Source organism: Daphnia carinata, chromosome 5 (assembly GCF_022539665.2).
Source record: "Daphnia carinata strain CSIRO-1 chromosome 5, CSIRO_AGI_Dcar_HiC_V3, whole genome shotgun sequence".
NCBI lineage: Eukaryota > Metazoa > Arthropoda > Branchiopoda > Diplostraca > Daphniidae > Daphnia > Daphnia carinata.
This window is the reverse complement of record NC_081335.1, coordinates 5,582,203-5,606,386: the sequence shown is the minus strand read 5'-3', so window position 1 is coordinate 5,606,386 and position 24,184 is coordinate 5,582,203. Positions and strand designations below refer to the sequence as shown.

Sequence of the window (24,184 nt, the reverse complement as noted above, 5' to 3'; positions counted from 1 at the left end):
ACCGGATGCTGTAAAATCCCACCATTTGTGATAGGTTCCTCAAAATCACCTTACTGTTTTGGAGACAGTCTTCCGCCGATTCCATATAAAGGTCAGGCTAATGCTTGGATGGACAGGGAACTTTTCAGTTATTGGTTTTTAGATGTATTTTTACCCGTTGTGAGACAGTGGACTACGGAGCCAGTAGCTATTGTAATGGACAATTGTGCTGGTCATGACAAAACTTGTGTCGATCCATTAGACCAAGTTCAGATTTTTTTCCTTCCTCCAAATGCCACTACGGTCTACCAGCCTCTTGATCAGGGTATTATAGCTTCTCTAAAGTCACTCTACAAGAAGGAGTTAATCATCAAATTGGTTGAGGCCTATGACAATCATACAGCTTTGCAGGAAGCAGCAAGTTTAGCAAAAAGAGGTAGGAAGAGTTTGCGATATGGCTGCTCTGCAACTGTATTGGATGCTTGCCAATTAATCAAATCTTGCTGGGATTTGGTTTCAAACACCACAATATTCAATTGCTGGAGGCATTCGAAAATACTACCACATGAGCAGTTCACCAGGTTAAGCGAAACCAGACCTCTAGATGTTGTTGGTAACACTTCCGACTTCTTATGCGACTTGTTACTCTCCTTGCAAATTACATCTGAAAAAAATAATACTGAGCTAGCCGATATAATAGAGAAGGCGAAGAAAGATGATTGCGTTATTCAAATTCAACGCTGGCTTGATTTTGAATCAGATCCGGCAGTTATTGCGGCAGAAGATTACGAACTTTCAAATGAAATTTCACAGCAATGTGATTCGGCATGCTCTTCCAGCCAGTCAAACGAAATATCACTGATGGACGTTTGCGACAGCGTTGCTACTAGTTCTAGTCCTAACAATCTAGCTCATGAAGCACTCTTGGAAGAGAAGCTGCTTAAATATGCATGCGGTGCCGTCGATGCAAGGATATCCGATCCTCCATTATATGACCTAGTTTCAAAAATTAAAGAACATTTGTCGTAAGTAACTGCGTATGTTAAATATTAATTTATTATTTGTAACCGTTGATAAGCTTAATTTTCTTTAAACAATTTTACGTTATTCGGTTACGTTACTTCGCTTATGTTTCAAAGGTATTTTTACTTGATCTGTAATTTGTTCGGTACCTAGAATTTTGCGACACAGCTAATAAACTTAGATTATATACTATTACTCGTTCTTGTAAGTTAATTCAATTTATTATAAAGCTTTTCTAGTTAAGTGAGTACAGAACCAGTCAATACGAGCAGAGCATTAGAAAATTTTACGAATGGGCGCGACGAGATGGCGCTGACCGCAGTCGAGCCGCTTTTCGGACCATCCGCTTATCGGACCACTGCACAGGGTGGTTCGATAAGTGGAGCCGCACTGTATTAGCAGGCAAATCATGCAATCAACGTGATATGTAGTGATAAATGGAAACCATGTAAGGAATTCGTTCCCTAAAATTTTAAATTTAATTTATTCAGTTATTAAAAATGCATTGAGCAAACATTTGAAAGAGTTAAGAGTATTAACTTAACATTGTTAAGAACATCACTTTTGTAAATGATTTAAGTCTCTCACAGAGCATAAGCATCGGCAAAAAGAAGTGAAAAGGGAGATGGGGGAGGGGGAGAGAATGAGCAAAGTGGGTCAACAGAACAAAGCGAAATGTGAAAACATAGATTTCTTATATTATATTTATAATATTATATGGAATTTATTTTAATTTATTATATTTAGAAAAGAGTCACACGGTACAGTGGAGAAGTTGAAAGTGAAAGAAGATAATTGTAATATAATCTTACCGTGGTAGCACGAGCGGAATACGAGAAGAGAAACGAGTAGGAAACGAGATGTAATACAACCTGTCGGCTCTTCAGTAAAACACAATACAGATATTGGAAAACTCACTGTTAAAACCGACTGCTGAAATCCGAGACTTTCAGATCAAGAAGTTGTAATCTGACTCCCTTCATATTCGTGTATAGCTTGGCCACAATTTGTGAAGAGCAAGCAATACAAAATAAAGAGAGATAGGAGTATTGGTCTACTTCAGACTTGCCGCGCCGATCAATTTTCCGATCGCGATCTCCGATCCGATCTTTTGAGTTTGATCGGATCGGGCGATCCGATCAAACTGCGAAAGATCGGATCGGCGATCAAATTTTGCCGATCATTTTTAGCGATCATTTTTGTGCAGCATCTAACGGTAAAAATTTACACTGTTTCGCGAAAATAGCATTGGCTGTCACAGCGATAGTCACTGGCGGCCATTGAGGGTGAACACTAAACAGTTTCCTTCAATTGGCATTCGCATAAATAGCAGTGAAATAGAACCCTGCGGCTGAAAATCTACAGCTAGATGGCGAAAAGTTTGATCGCTAAAAACGATCGGATCGCGATCAATTTTTTGGGATCGCCGATCCGATCTCCGATCTTTTTCAAAAGATCGGATCGGCGATCAATTTTTGATCGCGATCGCGGCAAGTCTGGTCTACTTACAGTGGGCTCACGGTAGGAAGCGGCGACTGGTGGCGGAATAGTGATAACACAAGTGTAAGGGTATCAAAGTTTTATTGAAACACACACACACGTAGTACAGAGTACTTTCTTTTTTCCGACGTCGACTCAGGAAAACAACTGATTCTACAGGTTTTTGGGGAACATTGTACATGAAAAACGGAAGGTCAAAGTGTTTAGCAATTTAGGAATGGTAGAGAAATTTGCTATGCAAATTTGACACTAGGTGTGAAAAGGATGTGGGTGGGTTTTCGGGGGTTCTTCGTGGGAACCGAGGTCGATGTTTTAAAAAACGGTATCGGCTGGTCGTTCCTTACATTTGGGTTCACTATGGAACTTCGCGTATTGGCAAAGTGGTGAGTTGCTGTGCGAGTATGTGCGTCGTACGTGCCACTAATCAAAGATGTTTTGAATGATGTGATATTGGTCCAATGAGGAGCATCGCACGTGCCGCCAATCCAAAATATTTGTAAAACGCGTGATACTGGTGACGCATGGGTACGTTAGCTAGCAGGTGTTCATTTAGGTCACCTGTGCTGCGTATGTTCGTGTAATTAATGTGCTTACACTTGAAAATTAATAAAAATGAGAAAGAAACAGAATATATTTTGAAATACACTTCGTTAAAGTTTTGCCAGCTCAACTTACTTGTGTTTGTGAACTTGTGATTGTTGTTCTAATCCCGTTGATTAGTCATTGTACACATTGAACAGAAACATTTTTGGCAGAAAAATTCAACAAGTGACGTGATTTCTTAATTTTTATTCAAAATCATATAATAGTGGATCTGTTACCATTGGGCGAAATTGGGGTTGCAGGGCTTTCTGGAGCTTGTAAGTAAATTAATAGGACCGCTTGATCAAAAATCATCGTTCAATAACAAGGCTACTTAGCAATAATTATGACACCAAGAACAAATTCAAAACATAGTTATCGAAATCTGATCGCTTTAGAATAGCAGAGAACTAAAATGTTTTTCAGCTGTTTTTTTTTATTCGAAGAGCGAGAGCGCGCTTGGTTTTTTTAACGAGCTAAAACGGAAAACCGCTGACTTTAAAGCCGCGAGCGGAGGCTCTGAGCGCGCTCGCGTTTCAATTAGCTATGCTCAACTCTGCTAGTCACCAACAAAAAAAAATCGCACTAGCATACTACGTTGATTTAACTGAAATTACTTACACGGGAAAATCTTAAAAGATTGTTCCATCAAACAGTTTAAAAATCATTGAGGGGAAAAAATCTTTATGTAAGAAAACAATTCTAAAACAAGATGGTTATGCCTTAAGCCATGTTGCCGAACGCGGTGTTCGGATGTTTGTTGACTAGCATGCAACGCAACAACCATTGGTGATAAGATATTTAAAAATAGTTCTACGAAATTCACTGTTCTTAGATAAGCGATCATCAAGCATGCCCCAGTTCTTTCTAACCCGTCTTTTCCACCGCGCAAGACACTTGCCGGTTGTTAAAATCTCTGAAAACGGTGGGTGTTCGGACACTAAGGGTGAGTACTGTGTATGTACTATAGATTGTCACCGATTCGATCGGTAAGGGTAGGACCCTGTAGAGGGCTCTCTTATCGGCTCACTATTTTTTTTTCTTTTGTTTCTTGAAGGCCTTTGTAAGTCCATCAGGGCCAGTGTTCTTTGTGTTCTTTTGCAATCGACACACAGCTGTCGAAATCCCCTCCAAACTTGTAAAACGAAGTCCCCTTTTTTGTTCAATACAGTCTCTCAACTTCGTTAGTTCTCTTATTAGTACAAGATTGGGGAACCAGGGGCTTTAAGACTCGTCGGTCTTTAAATCTATTGCTATTCTCTTAGAGATACGCAACAAATGGTGCCGACACCCGGTGGAAATCGAATAGTGTAAGTCTTCATTTCCAGCTGTTCAACTTTGTACTGTAGCGACCTCGTGTTGTTCACGTTCCGTGCCCACGCTGGTCGACCAACCGTTCGAACTGTATCCGTTGATATCGTCTACATCCTGTGCAAGATAAGTGAGACTCGAGGAATTGTCACAGATCCCACCAAGGAAGAACCTACAACGGCCTTAAAAACCGCGTCAGGGCCGGTTCATCATGGAGGAAGTATAGGAGTCATCTCAAAACCTACCAAGGAAGAATCTGAAAGGGCCTTACAAATCGCCGAGTCGGGGCCAGATCACCATGGTGGAAACGTGAGTCCCGACCCGTCAATTCCCAGTCTTACTCAATCACGAGGTCTACGGAAGAGGGAGCATACCACGCTGTCGACCAGGATCCACGACTGTATCCGTCAACCATCGTGAAGGCATTCGCCTCAGCAAAGGCCAATTGAGCATCTGGCGCACCGAACTCGTACACCTGTTCGATAGTACCATGGAACTTCACGAGAAATACGTGGAGACAGTCACCAATCTACCAGGTAAACGCCGAGCCGAGTGTGAACGCTGGGAAGTACAGTTCACGACAGACCACTAGAGTGTACTGTCAGAAATCGACCAACATCTAGCATCGCGGTCGACTGTATCGTCACTTGCATCGTCAGTCACTATCAACTCAACAGTGACAAAAGCAAGCGTAAAAGAAAATTCGACTGTATCTGTAAAGATCCAACAGCTCGAAACCCAAGCTCGCCACAATTAAGACGTCCTAAACCGACATGGGGAGCTTTTGTCAGACATTGTAAATGACATCAAGAAGTCATCTGTGCAAGCCAGACGGCAGAGTGAATCGTTAAGCGCGATCGAGCAAATTTTACAATCGATCCACGAGGTTAACGAAAAATCTTTAGCAACGGTCGAAAAGAAGATGGATATTCGACTCAAGTCTGCGACGGGCCAAATGGTAGAAGAGAACGAGTCTAGTTCAAAGAAAGTCGAAGAGAAACTAGAAGCTATTCAGAAAAACAGTGAGTCGCAGTCCAAAGAACTTGAAAGGCTAAAATACCTTGTACATTAGACGTGTACAAAAATGTCTAGACAGTGCCCCGAGGACGAAAACGTATCATCCCAAGGTCGGCCGGACACGTCGATACAAGGCATGTTGTCTCAGCGTCGCGAAGCTTTAGGATGGCCGCAAGGCATTACCCCATACTCACCGCCACAGCAGTCAACCTTTTGGAACAATGCAGAAGAGCTGGGACAACGGGCGAGCAAATAGACAGCATAAGGGCAACTATCGATATGTCTAACGATCCATCGCTTAGCTGCCAGCAACAGTCAAAGAGCGATCCGAAATCAGATTCTAGTCTCATCTGCCAACTTGTCGCCCTTTTGATAATGTCAGCCCTCCCACCTCTCACCACCACCAAGTTCGACGGGAACCCGTTGAATTACCTAATGTTTAAGTCGAAGTTTATGACGCTGTATCACAACCGGTGCAGCGACAAAGGAATTCGACTAGCGCATCTGCAGGAGCTGCTTGCTACGCATGTTCTCAACTCGGTAGCTGATTGTGTGCACGACCCGAGCAAATACGAAGTGGTTTGGCATCGACTCGACCAAGAATATGGCCATACCACTATTATGGCTCAGACACATCTGAACAACCTCCTTCGACTTCTGTCTGTGCAGCCAAATGACAGCGCCAGTTTGAAGACATTCTCCAACAAGCTTCATGGGGCTGTCTCCGCTCTGTCAAGATCTGGACTCGCAAGCGAATTAGAGTCGCTGGGCAACCTCATGCATGTCGTCACCAAACTGCCGAAGACCTTGAGGGAAAGATGGGGAGAAAAGGTGATGAAGATGCATCCCGCTATACCTTCAATTGTCGATCTAGACGACTGGCTGAACCTCCAGTCGAAGGGTTCAGATTTCGCAAAATTAATGGCTGGCCCTTCAACACTTCCAAGGACTCCACTAGTCGTGCCCAAGAGAAATGGGAAGGGATACCCAACTCCCTGTATGTCTACCATCAACCACGTCACCACCTCAACGCCCGAAACAAACTTGCTGCCAACGAAAGTGGGAGGTCTGCGGGTTAACCCACCCAATACAACCTCCTTTAGCCAAACAAAAGGCAGCCCAACGTGCTTTGTTTGCAAAGAGCCAATCCACAGAATCGAAGAGTGCAACACCTTCAGGCAGATGTCTCCAACACAACGAGCGGAGACGGTCTTCAAAGCGGGCAGGTGTCTCCGATGCCTTGCAGGAAAACACACCAGTCGATTTTGCAGATTGAAATCAATTCGATGTAAGGTCGAAGGATGCAAGAATCCGGGGCACTCGACGTTGCTTCATGGTTCCGAGTTTTCTACAAGAAACAATGCAAGCACCTCAAGTGACTACAAGACTACATCAGAATCGAAACCAACATGTCGAGTGACTTTCGACAACAAAGTAGACGAAGCCTTCCTTGGTGCAGTATCACGCTCCGGTTCAGACACACCACGTCGAGTGCTTTTCAAAATTGTTCCTGTTCGTCTACAATATGGAGAGAAGGTCTTCGATACCTTTGGTGTGAACTTAGCACATATAACGAAGTCATCAAAATACAACATTTAATTATATTTTATCTTGTTTCATTGTTTTCTTTTTATTCAAATTATATATTATGTTTTTTGTCCGTTTTCGTAAAAGTATACCTTATAAACATAATAATTCAAGTGTCGTTGACATTTCCTTGAATTCCATTTTTATATTATACTTACAACCTACTTGTCGCTGATTGGACATGTTCCATAAGTAGGACATCGCGCCATACATTTCCGTGAATACGAAATGTTGCTGCGTGCGACATCCGGAGCTCATCTGTCGGAAATGCTATGTTTCCCTCAAACATGTACAATCTATAAAAGAATGCCCTTTTGTTCCCCAAAAGTTAGTTCGGTTTCATCAGTCTCAGTCTCGGTGCGGCTCATCCAGCTTCAATTCCAGTGCCCGTTCTATTTGTATAAGTGCTGTTCGAGTTGACTAATTCAGTGAATCAGTTGTATTTCCTTTTATTAACTATTGTGAGTGTTTCTTCACCGCGTCTTGTACGACCGTCGAGCCTATTAGCCTATTTCTTTCTTCTGACGTTGTCATCTTATTCCTATCTTCGCCACGGCGGTAACGGTAAGACCGATTTCATGTGACTCTGTTCTGACTTTCTGTTTTCCCTTCCACGTTTCTTAATTAATTTCTATAACAGTGTAATCTTGTGTATTCAGTGGACTATTAGAATAAAAATATATTCGGCATTGTGGTAACGCCTCCCGAGTTCATTTTTTAAATTGCAATTTGTCTTAAATAACGTAAGGTCATTCTTCCCCAAAGAAGAATGCTTTACACACACATCACAGTTCCCCGATGTCTCGTAAACGAAGAGTATCCAACAACCCAACGGATACACATTTTTGCCGACGCCAGTCAACTAGGTTTCGGAGCAGTCGCGTATGTACGCACGACATACGCTAGTGAAAGAGTTGACATCTCTTTCATCATGGCCAAAACGCATGTTGCACCGCTGAAACAACTCTCAATCCCTCGCCTCGAACTTCAAGGAGCTGTCGAGGCTTTACACTTGGTCATAATAATTTGAGAATACGCGAGATGAACTTGGATCTAAGCCAAACCACATTTCACGTCGACTCCCAGACAGTTCTTAGATGGATCCATTCTGCTAACGTTAAATACGAAGTGTTTGTGGGCAATAGAATTGGAAAGATTCTAATGAACACCAATTGTCGACAATGGCGCCATGTACCAGGAAACATGAATCCAGCAGACGTTTGCAGTAGAGGATTGGATCCCGACAATCTCAAGGAGCTACAGCAGTTCCATCAAAGACCAGCCTTTCTGTTGTTGGAACCTTCATTATGGCCAAAGTGGATCAAATCGAACAAAACGACCATCAAGATCCCGAAGCTATTCATGTCTACACAACAAAAACCGATCCTAGTGATAACGTGATTGACCAGTGCGTAGAATATTATTCAAACAAAGTGCGCCTGGAGCGAGTGCTTGCGTGGTGTCTGCGTTTCATCGCAAATTGTTGTGCCAAAATAAAGAAATTGAAAGTGACTTCAGGAGAATTGACACCAGTCGAAACTGAAGCAGCTCTAGCAATATGCATTCAACGTGCACAAGAAGTGGCATACCCAGAAGATGTGTTGCTCTTGAAAAGGGGAAAGGAATTGCCAAACCGGTCGAAACTCAAGCAGTTTTGACCATTTATCGATGAACAACATTTAATGCGAGTGGGCGGTAGAATTAGTCAAGCACCTGTCGACTATGTAACAAGACATCCAGTGATTTTACCTCCAGAGGAACGTATCACGAGTCTAATAGTCTGGGATGCTCACATTCGAAATTACCACATTAAAGCCGACCGCTTATTGTGCGAACTTCGAACAATGTACTGGATAACCGCTGGACGAAGGGTAATCAAATCTATACTCAACGAGTGCATTCCCTGCAAGCGAAGAAACTCACAACCAGTCGCACCACTCATGGCCCAGCTACCAGTTCATCGCATAACGCCTTTCTTGCGTCCATTCGCCCATACAGGAGTCGACTACTTTAGCCCGCTTACTGTCAAAGTAGGCGGAAGAGGGCGACGGCACGAGAAAAGATGGATTTGCCTTTTTACGTGTCTTACAACTCGAGCAGTACATCTAGAGGTGACTGCCAGCCTCAGTGCCGAGGCATTTTTATTGGCCTTTTCTTGATTCTCCAGCGTAAGGGGAAAGCCAGTCGTTGTGTATAGCGACAACGGCACAAATTTTATAGCTAGAAAAGGGAGTTGAACGAGGCAGTCGAAGAATTACACAACAACAAAGACTACCTGGAAGCCCAGTTCACTTGTCGACACATCGAGTGGCGTTTCTCTCCGCCGAGTGGACCTCACTTCGGGGGAGTTTGGGAGAGGCTCGTGCAATCGTGCAAAAGAGCCATGAAAGTAACCCTCGGAAACAGTGTTGTAAGTGACCAAGTCTTAAATACTGTTGTGGCTGAAATTGGGGCATTGCTTAATGCTTGATCGCTAACTCATCTCAGCGTAAACTCCGAAGATCCCGACCCTCTCACTCCAAACCACTTTTTACATGCCAGACCAATGCCGTACATCCCGCTGGCATTCGTCGATCTCGACAACATGAACATCTCAAAAAACCATTTCACACAAAGTCAACTCATTGTCAATCACTATTGGAAAAGATGGATCACCGAATGTCTCCCGTACCTCACCGAAAGGAAAAAAATGGGCCAAAAGTCACAAAAACATCGAAGTGAACGATATTGTACTCGTTGTCGATCCATTAACTCCTCGGGGGCAGTGGCCATTGGGAAGGGTAGTCGAAATTTTACCTAGCGTGTCCGACAATATCGTGCGCGTAGCTAAAGTAAAAATGACCGGCGCAAAAAATACTTTAACTCGTCCCCTGACTAGCTTATGCGTGCTGTTAACGCAAAACGATATCCCATCTGAAACGGGCCAGACACCCACACTGCCAAACTCACTTAAATGCGAAAAGGAAAAAACCCATCCAATCACTGTAGTTGACAATACACGCGACGTTATCAAGGACCGCCCTCTAGTAAACCCTTTGGCAATTTACTCTTTCGAACGTCGTCTGACACATTGTGAAAATTCCAGTCATCAGCGCTAGTCGACCTTTCAAGCTTCTCAACTCTTTGCAGTGTTTCGAAAAGTGTCAAACAAACTCGTGTCGAACTAAAGTGACAGTGAATATCCTCCGTCGAAGATTGAACAGTAACAGCAACAATGAAAATAGTGGAAATTGAAGAAATCGACAATCACCAAAAGAAGCTATTGTACCAACTTAAAGGTGTGGTTCAAAGCTTCGAATGCGAAGATAAAAGGGCGTGGAATCTGCTGACTCATCGTCCCTTAGACGCCAGTGCTGTGCAGCAAACTATCTGTGCGCTAATTTCCAGTCGAAATTCCAGTACCAAGCTGCTCTGTGAAGAAATTATGGCGACCATCCTACTACGCTATTCCCCGAGGCAAGATTGTCCACTATCCACTCCCACGCTTTCACTACCCGCTGTAGCCGCTCCACGTTTTACCCCGTCGGTGCCGTGTTTTGTGGATCATGTCCAAACTTTGCCGCCACACAACATAGACCAGTGCCGGGTCTTCGTCGAGGAAACGACGGCCACCGAACGAGCAGGATTGATCGCTCGACGCTCGTTATGTTTTCGGTGTTGGAAGAGGGGAGACTTCATCGGGGAAAAGAAGCATGTAGGAGCCAGTTGCAATCATGTTCGACATAGTTTCCACTGTAATAGCACCACCCATCATCAATTGCTTTGTCGAGCAAGCCTTGTCACTCGTCAGAGTGATCAATAGTGTAATTTATGGTCGACCTCAGTTCTTCTTGCCTTTGTCGATCTCCGTTTTTCTTTTTCGTATTTAGAATCGAGAAATATGTTCTGTTTTCTTAACTAAATTTTGTTTGTCGAAGTGACAAACAAGGGCCCGCTTTCACCGATTCGATCGGTAAGGGTAGGACCCTGTAGAGGGCTTCCTTATCGGCTCACTATTTTTTTGTTTTTCTTTTGTTTTTTGAAGGCCTTTGTAAGTCGATCAGGGCCAGTGTTCTTTGTGTTCTTTTGCAATCGACACACAGCTGTCGAAATCTCCTCCAAACTTGTAAAACGAAGTCCCCTTTTTTGTTCAATACAGTCTCTCAACTTCGTTAGTTCTCTTATTAGTACAAGATTGGGGAACCAGGGGCTTTAAGACTCGTCGGTCTTTAAAGCTATTGCTATTCTCTTAGAGATACGCAACATAGATATTGTAACAGTTTCACCGAGTTTAGGTTTGTATTGGAAGACAGGCAAGATACAGCTCAACCAAACACACTAAGCAACAGACTAAGACTTGACGACTACTTACTCGACTATCCCTATAACTCGTCAGAGTCGGGCTTTTAAGGATCCCTACATCCGGCCAGAGCGGCAATGTTAACCGACGCATGACTTGTGGATCGCCTATCATCAATCGATAGGGACAAAGTCCATTGACCCTGCAATATGTACAGTATGTTCCAGAAAAACCGACTCCCCTCCTTTAAAAAAAATGCCCCCTATCAAACGTATAGCTAAGTTAGTTAGTAGTATAGGTGGGTTATGTTAGGAAATGGGAAAATGGAGAAAAAACTGTAATAAACGTTACCATGGAAACGAAACATTTTACAAATCTACTACAAATTGTATTTGTACTAGGCTACGAGAGACAGACTATGGGATGGGAAGTTTCGTCTCTACGGTAACGTATTTAATGAATCATGGCATACGGGCCTTTTTTTAAATCTTTGTTCTTATGCGTTAACTTTGTATAAAAACGGGGGTTGGATTATAAAACTGATTCAGTTCATAAAAATGTTTCGCGAAAATAGCGCAAAGCAATTAATTGTCGGAAAATTTGATTTATTGAGTAACCGGGTAGGCCTAATGATACCACAGACCCTCTTTCCGCAACACTTAATTGGTTTGCGCTATTTTTGCGAAGTCAGTTATTATTTCCGATCGTGCACTGGAAGGTAGGGGAGGTAGGGCGTGGTTGGAACAAACAAAAAACTCATTTTTGTTACCTCCGATTACAAAAATCGTACAACTGAGCTAAAAAAATTTATAAATTTGTAGCCAATTATCGCAGCTATATAATTTTTTTTGTGGGGGTAAAGTTGAAAATCTGTTATGGGTAAAAAACTGGAGGTACCTTAAGATGTTTCAATTGCCAATCCTTCTGGGAAAATTGAAACAGGTCGTCTGGGCAATTGAAACGTGGGTTTTCCCATAAGGTAGCTACCGTTTTTATATAGAAACTAAAATGGCATTAGGACAGTGCTACCCTCCGTCACTAGTACCTAGAGGTTTCGACAGACCTTCCCCCAAAAACGACAAACCTACCCCAACGTACGTAACCCTGCAGGAAAAGGAAAGACATCTACCATTAAAGCTATTCCGACATAAATACCCAATAGAAAATTTTAAAACGATCCCGTCACATCTACCCCATTATAAATATACTACAATTACAGCCGTCGTATGTACCCTTTTGTTTTATTGAGACAGACATACCTGCCCGTTCGTTTAAAACTGATCGACACACTTACCCCTTCGATTAACACAGTCCGGCATACCTACCACTTCGATGGAAACCGGACGACACACGTACCCCAGCGATTAATACAGATCGACATACCTAACCCTTTGTTGAAAGCTGGTCGACACACCTACTCCTTCGTTTAGTTGGGCCCGACAACCTAACTCTACTGATAAGCAGCACCCATATTAAATCATCTTTTGTTCTGTAAGAAGATAAGGTAATGAAACAAGATGATATAATTTACATGTAAAATACCCTACTGTTTGTATTATTTGATCAGGTTTTACAATATTATGATGCTATGAAGGGGGTTACTAATACAGACTGGAAAGTATTCAATGAAGAAAGTTCCTAGAAAATTCCTTGTCAGGTTACCGTGTCCATACTATTATTCGTTCCCTTGAAATGAGGAACGAAACTACTTGTGCCTTTTGGTTCGTTTGGGAATTGTGGGCAGGAGAAGTAATAGCCGACTTATGGGAGAAACGCTGGATATGTTTTTCTGTCACAGAACGACAATAATTGTGTTGCCGCGACTACCCTACAAGAAATACTATAAATAATAACTAACAATTTTAAGTTGTACAACCCTCAGAAAAACGAGCCGAAAGATCAGCCCTTTCTTCTGCACCTATACCTTTATATATAATTATCATTCCTTCACTTATTATCATGTTATCTATGATACTTATTACAACTTTAACATTTTTTCTTATGAAATATTTAGACATTTTGGCTATAAAATATTATTTTACTACTGGTGATATTTACTAATTCATCTAATATATTCATTGTGAAAATTATGTTATTCGCAATAGTCATAATGAACATTTTTACTTATGAAACGTTCTTTTTTTAATATTCAGCACCAAGCACACGTTGTTACCATATCAACCGTGAGAATTAATTGAACAAAAATCCTTAAAATTCGTTGATTGGGCGCCCGGCAAAAGCAGCAAAAAGAACCGAAATGCTCTGCACATGTTTCACATAGGGTGTGCCCACACGAAATTAAAGCAATATGTAGGCCTATGGGGTTGATGAGACACACACCACAAAGATCATGTGCAGCAGTGTAAGCAGCGTCTTTCATATGGTTTTTCTGCAAGTTGAAATTAATAGTAAAATTTACTTTAGTAATACAAGTTAGAATTGTGGTGGCACGCATCTATTCTTCTGTGGAATGTATAATCCAACTTGGTATTACTGGCCTACTATTTCAAAAAGTATAACTGGGGATAACAGTTGTTGCTATTTTAGTACGGCTTAAGTGTCAACAGATGAATCTTTGATAACTACCATTATTACCAATTGTTATTATAGGACTTACCATGATATGTATTATGGATGATTGTGTCTGTTCCCTTGCCTGACGTATTGGCATGAGACAGCTTGCCTTCACATTTGGATGGTTCTGGTCGGTTTCCTGAAGGTTAGCCAACAAGAGTAGACAAACCTCTTATCTGTTTCTTTCCTTTCAATCAGTTATTAAACAAAATTAATTAACAGAATGAGAATTGGTAAGGAATTGCTGTACTATCATGCAGCTTCATGCACATGTTCCTATTTCTCGAAGGGCTTGTTCATTGTACTTTAACTCAGTTTTCAGGCATCTACTCATCCACACTATAGTCCAACCATTGTTAATTTTAAAATAAGCAGTAAGTGATTAAGATATTTGAAATAAATATACTTTTTCATTTCAGCAAGCATGATGTGTAAGGTATTTATTATGTTCATCCTTGATTTCTGCTTTAAAACCTTTTGCTTCTTATATAAACGGTCCGTGAAAACATAGTTCTCGTCTAATATATTGTGATACATTATATATATCTTATAAAATTTATTCCTCAGAGATATTTTTTTAAATCCGACCTTCTTTAAATCTGGATTCTGTCGCGGGCTTCTGTTGAGCTTCAGGATCTATTGTTGTTCAAAGCAGACGCTAATTACTTGCTACGTTACGTGACTTAAATGCGCGTTGGTGCCATGTTTCCATAATCAGACCTGGCCTACTAGCCAGTAAAAAGCGCTGAAAAACAGTATGTACAGTATCCTGCATAAAAAGAAGAACACCCGATTTTATTTTTAAAAGCCATCTATGGGCAAAATATATTAATTATTGACCTTTTTTAAATAAGTTAGGGCGGGTTTGGCGCAAAAACGCTATAAGTTGGGAAGGGTAGTTTTAAGTCCAGACACCTTTTGCTAATGCCTCAGGTGTTACGAAAAAAATGTCTGGAAAAAGTAGAGTCTAGTCTTTTTTTGTTAGACCCCCAACCCTCATGCCCCAGGCTAAGATGAAAAATATCTAATGAAAAAAATATCATCCTTAGTCACCCACTTTGTTCAACAGCGACTTTACAGCGCGGAAAAAATTAGGTCTCTTATCGGGATTGAACCACTACTATCCGTGTCTGAATACGAACCTCTACCACTGAGCTACAATTTCTCAAGATGTTGTCTTATCAATACCTATATATTCGTTTATTTCATGGAGGTTGAAGGGGAAAATTTTTTACTATTTGTAAGTTATATTATTTACAAACGATGCTTCAGAACGACATGATGTATAAAAGTAATTTACTATGTAAAGTCTTGAACACCGATCTCCCGCGTCACAAGCCGATACTCACCGCTTACGCCCCATAATGCCTAATTAGATCGACAGCATATAGCACTGCTTTTTTTGTATTCATCCTCCATATCTTTTTATAAGCAAAAGTATAGACTATAATAAGAAAAAGTAATAGCTTAGTGGGATAGGATCGGATTCCGATACGGATTGCAGCGGTTCAAACCCGATAAGAGACGAAATTTTTCCCGCGCTTTAAAGTTGTTGTTGAATAACGTCTGCGACTGAGGATGATACTTTTTTCATTAAATATTTTTCATCTTAGCCTGGGGCATGGGGGTTGGGGGCCTAACAAAAAAAGACTAGACTACTTTTTCCAGACATTTTTCGTAACACCTGAGGCATTAGCAAAAGGTGTCTGGACTTAAAACTACCCTTCCCTACTTTTTGCGTTTTTGCGCCAAACACAGGCCGAACCAATTTAAAAAAGGTAAACAATTCATATTTTTTACCCATAGATGGCTTTTTAAAAAAAATCGGGTGTTCTTCTTTTTATGCAGGATAATGTACATGAACTTGACTACGGGGTCTTTCATTACATACTCATACTTCAATTATACATCAAATACTGTATCCTTATTTTTGCTTTTCATTTTTTCCGTAACGGTTTTTTTCAATGCTTACCCATGCTGGTATTTGAATTTATGGTTCTAAAATTTCACATGATAATATAAGTATGCGATGTCGCGAGAAACCATTATAGTTTTTCTTTAGTCATGTCGATTATCGGTGTTTGTCTTGAATCTTACGATACCGATATATCACAAAAGGTTATCGATGTTCGTATGCCAAATGAAATAGTTTTTGAAATACACATAATGCGTTGCATTCAAATTCGAACATTATCACCATATGTTGTCAGTTTTACGCTCTACCCGATGAAATGTGCTACGTACAATCATTTGCATTCGGCAATAATAGGGTATAGGATTCCGAAAATAAATAGGGTAAAATCAACGTTGTGGGCTTAATAATCGATCCAATCGAAACAAATTGTGCGGAACGCTTAATTACACTAGCGGACTGTGCCAATACCTACATTGGTGCCAGACCTTAAGGAAATACGCCTAATAGGCGAGTAAACAGAAACAAATTGTGTGGACCACTTAAAAACAAATAAGCATACGACATCGTACAGGGTAGGAACCTTGTAAGTGGTTTATGTTGAAGAGTAGGCTACTAGGAAGCAAACTGGATTGCGATGCTCTTCGACAGACCAACGAAGGGTTCAATCCCCGGATCGGGTACTGGGTAACTTCTATTAAAGTGCCGAATTTTTTCCATCAGGGGAACATGGTTGGGTTAATTGCAGTCATGGAAAACTTGGTCGGTCTGGATGGTCGTCTGCTGTTCCCTGTCGCCGGAGGTAGTAGATGGACGTTCGGGTTGATCGGAATGATGGCCACACAGTCAAGTCGGCTTAAACAAAGCTTATCGTGACTAGCGGAGTGCGTAGGAGATAATCCAGTTGGATCAATGGTTCCATGACGCCGTGGAGCCGCAAATTTAACGGTTTTTTAAATTTTCTTTCGATTCAAGTAGTTCTTCTTATAAATATATCACCTCCTCCACCTTCTTTGCCCCTTCCGTCTCGTATAGATTATTACTAAGTAAAAATCACATAATGTACAAAATAAAACAATCTTTCTATCAGTATTCCTAGTTCCGCTTAGAGTTCAGCCGAAAATATTCAAGGGCGCTACGGCGGCAGCAGCAGCCGCTATAGGCTCTAAAAAAATTTTTCGCTCCAATTTATTATGTAGAGGAATAGGAAAATCGGCAACTATGCGGGATGAGAAGATAGCGCAAATATCCTTGGAATAAAAATTTGCCGTTTTTAACTCAAAATTATACTGATTCTGCATATGGCATGATATGCAAAATCCCATATTAGATTATAGTTTAAATGATGTTTTTTTTTCTAAGCCCAAAAACGCCCTCGTAGCCCCATTTATCGTTGCGTACATGAGAGCCAAAGTAGCCCCATTTACTACTGGCCCTCTCGACTGTCCGGAAACTTTTGCCAGCTATTTTAAAGGGCCTTTCCCGTCAAAGAAAAATTCCCCCCAAAAAATCATGTATAAAACTAATCTTAAGGAAAAATTTCATTTTCAGAATCATCTATGTCCGATGATTAGTATATTTTTAAGAGTTTAAAGAAAAACCGGTTTTTCTATCAGCCGCTCTCGGCTGTCCGGAAACTTTCGGCAGGTACGGTATTTCTTTTTACTTTCTCAGCTAGAAAAAAAACAATGCGATAGTTCACACGAAACATGAACAATAATCAGATTTTAGATAGAATTCGGGATCAAAGATAGAAATCAAGGTAAAGGTGGGAAAGCGGTATTAATTCTTGTTCCGCGTGGAGATTCCCAGCTTTGAGGGAAATCGTATTACGCCTTCTTCGTAAGAAAACTAATGGCGATTTCCAATGGGTGCCCTAGAGTTGACCTAGGGCAAAAAATTGTCCTAAGTATGTTCCAATGGACTGACGGGGCAACTTTTTTTCAGAGCAACTCTGGTTTTTTGTGTTCCAATGGCTGCCTCAAATTTTTAGAGTTGCTCTAAAGCTGCCCTTTCGGGCGCTCGCAAAAACTGACTTTTTTCATGTCGAATTCCAATGGGTGCCCTACAGAGTAGGGTTAGGGCAGTCAGAAAACTAGGCATGACGTCATGCACCAGCCGGGGCATTGCCAGGTTTTTCGCCCATTGGAACATATTTTTTGTCTTGGTGCAAGCAGACGCTCTTGTAACGCACGTTTGTAAACAAAAAATGGCAGAAATTGAAAGAGTTGAGGTTATAAATTTTTTTATATCATTAATTGTGGTAAGTTCATCGTCTTCTGACGAATCAGATCAGATACCTAAAACCTTCCTATCACCATCCTATGTCCCATTTCCATCCACCCCTTTTTATTTTTATTTCGTAATATTATTTATAAAATTTTTATATATAACCACGTATGATTGCAAACCTTAATTTAGAAAAAAACGATACAAAACAAAACTTCAAATATTCTCTTTATTTGTATTAGAGCGCATAAGAGACCATTACAATAACTGCATTTTAATTCTTGGAGAGAGCTTTCGTGGCTGTGGCTACAAATGGTTTCCTGTAATACTATAAGGAACTGGAGTTAATCAGCACTGTGGTACATTAACATGTAAATAAAAGTCTACCTGGTGATTTCAAACCATTTTTTTACTGTTACGGCGCCGATATGGCTTAATTTAAAGCTTGATGGTTAATGGCAAATGGGGAGTGAAAATCAGCCAAGAGCGTTCCAGAATCGCTGGTGCAACTTACCAAATTTTTAAAAAATTCTATTCAATGGGAAATACCTTACCTGACGTAGGACACAAATCCTCATTTTTTGAATCGGGAAACTCGTAGTAAAAGTCTCCTCACTATAAAACAACAACAAAATAACAATAACAAACAAACTAACTGCTAACAACAACGAATTCGTCTACAAAAAAATAAAAAATTCGTCTGCTAGGAAGTGCCCCGTTCAGGGTTTGAAAAACTGAAAAAAAGTCAGTTTTTGCGAGCGCTCGAAAGGGCAGTTTTAGGGCAACTCTAAAAATTTGGGGCAGCCACTGGAACGCAAAAAAACCAGAGTTGCTCCGAAAAAAAGGTGCCCCGTCAGTCCATTGGAACATACTTAGGGCAAAAAATTGCCCTAGGTCAACTCTAGGGCACCCATTGGAATTCGACATCAGTTTTTCAAATCCTGAACGGGGCACTTCCTAGCAGACGAATTTTTTTTTTTTGCAGACGAATGCGTTGTTGCTAGCAGTTAGTCTTGTTCATGCTGTATTATTTTTTTTACATAACTTGTTTTATAGTGAGGAGACTTTTACTTCAACGTGTTTCCCGATTTAAAAAATGAGAATGGATTAAGTGTCCTACGTCAGGTAAAGTATTTTTCATTGATAGAATTTTTTTTTAATTTAGTAAGTTGCAGCAGCGATTCTGGAACGATCTTGGCTGGTTTTCGCTCCCCATATGCGTATATAGTTAATCATCAAGCGCTAAATTAAGCCATAGCGACGTTGTAACAGTAAAAAATGGTTTGAAATCGCGAGGTAGGCTATTATTTACATGTTAACATACCACAGCACTGATTAACTCTAAGTACTTATAATATTACAGGAAACCATTTGTAGCAATAGCCACGGAAGCTGTACCTCTAAGAATTAAAATGCAATAATTATGATGATACAAATAAAGAAAATATTTGAATGTTTGTTTTGTATATATTTATTATTGTATATGTATATTATTTACATGTTAACATACCACAGCACTGATTAACTCTAAGTACTTATAATATTACAGGAAACCATTTGTAGCAATAACCACGAAAGCTGTACCTCTAAGAATTAAAATGCAATAATTATGATGATACAAATAAAGAAAATATTTGAATGTTTGTTTTGTATTGTTTTTTTCTAAATTAAAAATTACGATCATACATAGTTACGGATGAAAATTTTATTAATAATATTTCGAAATAAAAATAAAAAGGGGTAGATGGAAATGGGACATAGGAACAGAATTAATGGCATAAACAAATCTACAACCACTACACACAAAAACTACAACCTACACTTTCAACATCTGCCATTTTTTGTTTACAAATGTGCGTTACAAGAACGTCTGCTTGCACCGATACAAAAAATGTGTTCCAATGGGCCAAAAACCTGGCAATGCCCCGGCTAGTGCATGACGTCATGGTTAGTTTTCTGACTGCCCTAACCCTACTCTGTAGGGTACCCATTGGAAATCGCCATAAAAGCGGAGGAGAAAGTTTTAGCAGACGACGAAGCGGCCTTCCACGAGGAGTGAGATAGATGCCCGTCCTTGTTCTAAGAATTCCAGTGGTATCATACCAATAATAGTACCGATTGCAGTTTGTGATTAAGAAAAAGAAAGGTGAATCGGCATGTCGGAAAGTTTTTCTATCTAAGATATTGTTTTGCAGCATTACGGCTAAACCTTTTTTTCGGCCAAGTGTTGTTACGAAAATAATTGACATCCATTATGGATAGCAATCCCTGTAGTAGTAATTTTTCTGTTCAAACTTTGTCTAAACGAGACGGGAATGATCAAGATCCGGATTACAATGAAGCTGCCGCCCCAGATAGGAAACGATTGAAGCATTTGGAGGAAAATGGTATTTACTTAAAGCATGTGAGGCATTATGACTTGACCTCGTTGTCTGCATGTTTGATTTAGTCAACATCCTCAGTAATATTTGTATTTCTTAGCAAAAACACGATTAGGAGAACGTGTTAAACATATATTGACGAATCATTTTGAATCTGAAGGAAACCGGCAACATGCTGAAATTGTAGAAATTGATAAATCTATTTCTAGAGTGCAACAAAAGTTACAAATATTAAGATACATTGCCAATCGGTCATTTTTTTCTGCCAAAACTTTGGTAAGTTGAGATGTAGTTATTCATTATCTGCTATTTGGTTGATCTATTTGCCTATCTCTTTGTCATTTTTTAAGCAAATTAGTGGCACATCATTGACATCTCAGAGTACTATTCACCCAACTTTAAAAAATATGCTTGGCAAAAGACCAACCAAAACATTATTTGAATGTGCAAATATTTCTCCATCTGTTGAATCAGCTGAAGGACTTAAAGGAAATCAAGGGAATCTTTCCACTAGTGAAAGCATTAAAGTTCCTAGATACATTCCTCCAAAACTTCCTGAAAGAATTGTTGCAACCCCAGTTCGTGGAGAGCTTCACTGTATAAAGAAAAAGCTCATCATAGGAAATATATCCAGATGGATTCCCGTTTCCGAAAGAGACGACACGGCAAGCCATAAATGGATGGTAACGTATTTACTATTCTTCGTCAGAATTTCAATATTCATTTTCCTAATATTATAGTTATGCCTATAAATTTCTTCACTATTACGAATTTTTTATCAGGCATATGCGCATAATATGGCTGGTTTGAAGGGGTTTTGTTTTTGAAAGTTTGTTCTTTTTACCTCCTGAAAAAACTCACTAGTACTATGCGCCAATGCCTGATGAAATGAAATCTGAAATACGTATCGGTGAAGAAGCCTGCAGGCACGCATTTGTCTCTTTCTAACATGGCAATTTCTTAGGTTTATGTCCGAGGTCCTAAGGAAGAACCAAATGTATCGTCCTTTATAAGCCAAGTCATTTTTTTCCTTCATCCTAGTTATGCACCGCATGATACTATACATGTACTGTAAGTGATATTTACAAGTAGTGAAGTAGATATCTAAAATTATTTATTTACATTTGTCGTAGGTCTCATCCATTTCATGTAACGCGTCGTGGATGGGGGGAATTCCCTTTACGAATTCAAGTCCATTTTCACAATCCTCTTTGCAAACCAGTAAACATAATTCATAATCTCAAACTGGATCGAAGCTACAGTGGACTTCAAACTTTGGGAGCAGAAACGATTGTCGATGTAATGATTTTTGATTCAAAAATTGATCGTTCGTCTTTCTCAGCCGTAGATGAAGATACCGCTAACGACGTAGAAAAAAAAGAAAAATCCGCATCGAAATTGGATAATATTTCCGTCCTTGCAAGCGAAGATGGGGTTAATGTCGAAACATACGATCCAAACAAGCCTTTCGGTAGTCCTCCTCAATATTCAGAAGCTACTAATGCCGCAACGCCCCAATGTAATCACCCATCTGAAATCAGTACTCGGAGTTCAGAATGTGACGACGACGAAATTGGCTGCTCGTTGGTGGAGAGTAATGGTTTTTCGAAAGTTGATTTATTAACAGACATGCCGAACAAAACTTCACAAAGTGAAATGCCTCAAGCCTGGGATAACAACGTCGTTGATCGAGATCACGATTACTTCATAACAGGAAGTGATACGCGTAGAGAAAATGAAACCATGGCAATTGACAGTAGTGTATTGGTGTTACCAAAACAGGATAGAAACGCCGAGGAATTCAGCAAACAATTTCCTAGTTTAGCATCAACTTCTTGTTCAGCAACGCACACGGGCAAAGTTTCAGCGACACCTGATCCTGCGGTTAAACCTGTATTGGTTCGTTGTTTTAACAAAAACGGAAAAACTTTCAAACTCCCATTGGCCCTACTTCGAAATGCCTTTATTTTGCAACCGTATCGTCTTGCGAAAGCTGGGGAGTCGTTGTTACGCTCTACCATTTCGAATTCGGCAATAACTACTGATTTGCCTGCTGAAATTGTGCAACCAGTCCTCGGAAAAGTTATCTCTGCGACACCAAGATCTCAAATAATACCAAAAGTTGATCCAAATCGGCGAGACAGAATCGGCCTTGAAACGAAATTCAATAATGAAAGAAAGAGTTGTGAAGCGTTTTTTGACCAAATTTGCACTTCAGCGTGGAGCAGCGTTCGAGATTGTGTTCGGGTATTGGCTCGAAAACTTAGTTTGATCAGTCCTAAGGCTGAAGATCCTGTTTATCGTTCTCTGCATCCTTACACATCGCCATCATTAGAAATCTTCATTTCTTGGAGTACAATGTTTTGCTTGTTATTCTATTATTAGCTTAACTTTTTACAATTAAAGCTGTTATTTTTAAATAGATGTTGGGAAACGACGAAGTGCTGAATGGACGAGGGCCAAACTTATACGCCGAACACTATTAAAATGCAGCTTTGCAAGTGACGAAAATACTTGGACCACGAAGGTCATAATGAACTGGTGCAGAAGACAAGGGTATTCTCCCATGTGTTGCTGGTCACAGACTTCAAGCACTTTCACCAAGTGTCAGCCCTTTGTTCCCCCAGCATTGTCACCCGATGAAATTGTCACTCTCAGCAAGACGCAGTTCGACAATTCACAATTGTCGTCCGAAGATGAAGTAACTGTTGAAGTAGAATCTTTGATAGAGCTTGATGGTGCTTCTTCCTCTACGACGCATTTTCCCAAAGCTTCGTTTTTGTTAAATGATCCTGATCCGCGTTTGACATCATGGATTGTAGATTCCATCGAAAAACATGGATTTAAACTGGGATCTGATTTGTGCGAAGATTTTCTCATTCCATTGTCACGTGTGCTATTGTCTCATATTTGGAGAGAAGTAGCCGAAGATTTACTGCGACGATCTTTAAGTCAAACTTGGCAACGAACACGGGGTGCCATACCAGATGAGATATCATTGATTGATACCTATACCGCAATCAGTCACCGTCCGCAATTTGATATCCTAACTAACGTTGGTTTGGCGACGGTAGACCACAACGATCATCAATCGAACCTAGCGACGTAGTTTCAACTGTGCACATTTTCTCCTTTACCCGATGTGAAAATACAGCAAAGAAAATTGAGTTTTTCACTCAAGTTTCAGACGTAAATTTATTTTTGTGTCTGACGGGGTTGGTCGGACATTTATTTAAAATTCACACTAATACATCAAAATGGAAAAAAACGGTAAAATGTAAAAAGTAAAAACATGCTCGGAGAAGACTCTGAGAAGCCTGTGAGGAGCCTTGGACTTCAGAGAGGCGATGGTAGTCTAAACCTCTAAAAGACAAACTTACTTTTTTCTAGTTGTTACCGTCCTTTTCTGTACAACAAAGCTATGAAGCATATATTTCCGTACATTTTTTACCTAATAAATAAATGTAGAAGTTGCCTGGCGTATTCATTATGATTAGGACAGCAACTTTCTGGAAAAAGAATGACAAAGGACAGGGGCATGACAAACAAGGAAGCTGCTGAAGGTCCGATTGGCAAAATACCAGTAAGTAGAGCAGCGAACGCAACTATTGAAAAGTCCGAATTCGGCCGCCTTCTACATATCTACAGCACCTACACAAAGTTTCCGGACAGCGGAGAAAAGCTTACGGAAAACCCTGTTTTTGTAAAAAATCGCAAAAAATACGGTAATCATCTGACGTCGATTTTTCTAGGAACGAAATTGTTCGTAAAGCTAAATTTTATATAGGTTTTTTTGCGATTTTGCTTTTA

The 24,184-nt window shown here is 40.3% G+C and overlaps 2 protein-coding genes across 4 annotated transcripts; both read left to right on the top strand.

Annotated features, from left to right (window-relative positions):
• Positions 1 to 5,691: 5,691 nt before the first annotated feature.
• On the top strand, positions 5,692 to 7,011 carry LOC130696912 (uncharacterized). The gene has a single exon (XM_057520047.1). The coding sequence runs from the start codon at positions 5,692 to 5,694 to the stop codon at positions 7,009 to 7,011; it is 1,320 nt and encodes a 439-aa protein (XP_057376030.1).
• Positions 7,012 to 20,068: 13,057 nt separating this feature from the next.
• LOC130696507 (YEATS domain-containing protein 2-like) lies at positions 20,069 to 23,539 on the top strand. Of its 3 annotated transcripts, none has more exons than XM_057519580.1 (6): positions 20,069 to 20,380; positions 20,475 to 20,650; positions 20,725 to 21,057; positions 21,339 to 21,445; positions 21,508 to 22,727; positions 22,798 to 23,539. In XM_057519580.1, the coding sequence occupies exons 1-6, from the start codon at positions 20,248 to 20,250 to the stop codon at positions 23,481 to 23,483; spliced, it is 2,655 nt and encodes an 884-aa protein (XP_057375563.1). In that variant the 5' UTR covers positions 20,069 to 20,247; the 3' UTR covers positions 23,484 to 23,539. The 3 variants fall into 3 exon arrangements, with proteins under 3 accessions (XP_057375563.1, XP_057375565.1, XP_057375564.1); XM_057519582.1 differs by having other exon boundaries at positions 20,266 to 20,397; positions 20,733 to 21,057; XM_057519581.1 differs by having other exon boundaries at positions 20,266 to 20,397.
• Positions 23,540 to 24,184: the final 645 nt, after the last annotated feature.

Excerpts from the sequence above, each read along its gene's own strand:
- LOC130696912 (XM_057520047.1), top strand. The coding sequence starts at position 5,692 with ATGTCTAACGATCCATCGCTTAGCTGCCAGCAACAGTCAAAGAGCGAT.
- LOC130696507 (XM_057519580.1), top strand. The coding sequence starts at position 20,248 with ATGGATAGCAATCCCTGTAGTAGTAATTTTTCTGTTCAAACTTTGTCT. Across the intron at positions 20,381-20,474 it reads GAAGCATTTGGAGGAAAATG|CAAAAACACGATTAGGAGAA; the intron begins GTATTTACTTAA and ends TGTATTTCTTAG. Across the intron at positions 21,446-21,507 it reads CATGATACTATACATGTACT|GTCTCATCCATTTCATGTAA; the intron begins GTAAGTGATATT and ends CATTTGTCGTAG.